At 40.8% G+C, this 2,907-nt stretch overlaps 1 protein-coding gene across 1 annotated transcript; it reads left to right on the plus strand.

Annotated features, from left to right (window-relative positions):
- Window positions 1–1,651: 1,651 nt before the first annotated feature.
- TEOVI_000549600 (expression site-associated gene 9 (ESAG9) protein, putative) lies at window positions 1,652–2,440 on the plus strand (the record flags this gene model as incomplete). Its single annotated transcript, XM_067223677.1, has 1 exon — window positions 1,652–2,440. The coding sequence occupies one exon, from the start codon at window positions 1,652–1,654 to the stop codon at window positions 2,438–2,440; it is 789 nt and encodes a 262-aa protein (XP_067079778.1).
- Between the last annotated feature and the right edge of the window lie 467 nt (window positions 2,441–2,907).

Here is a 2,907-nt window from a genome sequence, read left to right on the forward strand (position 1 = left end):
GAGAAAAGAGGAATCATTGAAGCACCTGAGGGGGAACTGGAGAAGAGGAGCGAAAGGTGTTTTGATGGTTCAACGTACAGAGATGAAGGTCAATGAAACGATGTTAAAGGGTAGTGCAAGTAAAAGAAATCTTCATAGACCTTTCCAAGTAATCTTTCCCGTGAAAAGAAAAATAGACGGAATGACAAGCAGCATGTGTGTCTGCCTGTATGTACCATAGTTCCAAATTTGGCTTTAATGGTAAGTTGTAGACTGTATTTGCATTTTAAAAAAAATTTGTTTCTGAAAGCGTTCGACTACCTAATGTTAAGTTTTCTTCTTGCTATCGTGTGCTCATTTTTTTGAATCTTTTACTTCTACTGTTTAAACCTTTCTAAGCTTTGCAATCTTTTCGTTAGAACGGAGACTCCCCGAATCACAGATGTTGCACTTGCAAACATAAAACATGGGGGATAAGTGGAGACTGAACGCGGGCTATCATATTCGTCTCCCTCTCTCGGTCTTAGAAGCAAATGACGGAATCAATACGTCACAGGGGATTTTCCGATACAAAATAACCGTTTTATGTTATTTTCTGCTATTCAAAACGCGGAAAGCAGAGGAGTTAAAAATCTAAAGAAAGAAGATGTTTAATTTTGTATGGTAAGCGGGGGAGCGAAACGTTCGACAGCTTAAAAAACAAAGCGGAATGGTATTTATGTCGAGAGGAGGTGCACTAACATTATACAAAGTTGTAGAAATAATCACACGCAGATCATATGGCAGTCTAATGGGATGCGATATGCCTTCTAATTTTTCAATAAAGTGTTTGGTGTCGAATTGGCTGTTGTTATTTTTTCCCCCATATGAGTTCATAATTAGTTAACCTGGCCATACACGTAACGGTATCATTTATTTCAAGTTGTTGCCCACTGTCTTTATGGCTGCGGGGTACGAACTGGGGGACTTTGTGGGTGCATTTTAATATTCGATTTGTGCATATTAGCAAAAAAGAGTGGAGAGGAAACAGGTAAGGAATATGTTATTTTACATTTCAAATTTCTTTTTTATTTTTTATGTTCGTGCTTCTGCAGTGGGTGTCGGCATGTTTGATGAAAAATGTTCTATTGGCAAGCAATATTGTTCGTGAGTGCGTATCTGTAAATGATATATAAATTTCTTTATCCACTAATGGTTCTAAAAGCAGTCTGGGGGTCCAAGCAGTCGTAACGTAATAAGGGAAAAGTTAGGAGCGCATCCCGTGATCTGAAAAGAATGTAAAAAAGATTATCGGTGAAAATTATGGGGGCAAAACTATTAAAAGTATTATGTGCAATTGGCAATGGAGACCTTCATTGAATGTAAGTATCAACCAGCAGAAAGACTTGCATCGTATACTATTTGATTGTCCAAGTGCCCTAGCTGTTGGGAAGCAACTGAGCGTTGATGATGACATTCGTTTAAACAAGTTCATTCAATAGCTTTTGCCTCAGTAGAAAATTGTTGACTTGATTATATCTTCGACCGAATAGCATCGTGGTGATAGGAGTGTTTTTAAGAGGAAAAAAGAATATACGTACTTGCGTACGTTGATAAGTTTTATAGTTATAATTTTAGTTTGTAAAGGATTTGTACTTCTTTTTCGCAGGATCAATTTTTTTAAGGAGGGAAAATGATGCTCATGATTGCAACGAGCCTATTTTTGATTCTAATGTTGTGCGTGGCTGGCGTTGAACAGCGGGTTGTGAGCGCAGTGGATGTCACTATGAGCAGGGATTCATGCACTGAATACCGTACCTCTCCCACCACTGGAGTTCTGGAATGTGGGACTGTGACAGCAAACCGGCGCAGCTCTACTCACCAACAGAATCCACCCGTAACAGCTTCCGCTATCCAACAACCCCAGTCACAACTCCAAGAAGAAACCAGCACACAAAAGCCATTGGGGCCGCGGTCTACAGACTCGAGTTCAAACGGTGGCAATGGGAGCAGTCACCAAACTTCAAAGCCTCAGGAGAAGTCTCCTGAAGTGGCCACGGAACTTGATGATGGTCAACCCCATGGAAGTCCAGAATCGAGTGTGAAGTCATCTAACGAACTCCCGCAAGCGAATTATGTGGGCGCTGCTGCCGTCACTAGCGACCATCAGAGGGTTCAGGCAAAAAAAAAGATGGGAGATGAAGGTGAAACTAAAACAAGAAGGGAGAACAGGCAAGGTAATGAAGAAGAAACGCAAAAATTTGTCCCGCCACCACAAGTGACGGGGCAGGATGACAGGTATGTTGCATCGCCACTGCGAAGCGCAGCGTCCGAACCAGAAGTGAGTAGACCTTCAGATGTAGTGACAAGCGGTACAAATGAGACCTCGTCTTCTAAAGAGAGTGAACAAAGAAGGAACGGTGTAGGTCACAAAAGACACGCGATGATACTATCCACAGTACTGAGCTTCATAATCTTCTAATGTCTGTTGCTTTACGCTGATGCATCAGGTCACAACTGCTGAATAAAGTGAACGCCGCATAGGTCGAAGTAAGGCTGTGAATCAGTAACTAACTTGCAAGTGTTTTCATTAAGGGATATGTGCATGGGCTGTTGTGGCAAGTCATTGTAAGATGGTCGAATAACTCTGAATTAGTAAGAGCGAACATGCTAAAATTAAAAGTCGCAAGAGAGGAAAAGAAATTAAGGCTATTTATCGTGTAAGCGGAAAAGTACAACCATTAAAAAATGCAGAAATGTGATACAACAAACGATTTACGATCTCAAATAATTGATTTTAAATAGGAAAAGGAAATATGAGGTTAATACTATCAAAAAACCGCAATGAGGAGTTTCTTTAAAGATGTATAATAAGAGTCACTGAACACGCAAGGGTTAACATACTGCAGAGCGGCTTAACGGAAACGTAGGCTTGCGCTGCGTGGAAGA

The sequence above is a fragment of the Trypanosoma equiperdum genome (genome assembly GCF_001457755.1).
Source record: "Trypanosoma equiperdum strain OVI genome assembly, contig: ctg_1925, whole genome shotgun sequence".
Lineage (NCBI taxonomy): Eukaryota > Euglenozoa > Kinetoplastea > Trypanosomatida > Trypanosomatidae > Trypanosoma > Trypanosoma equiperdum.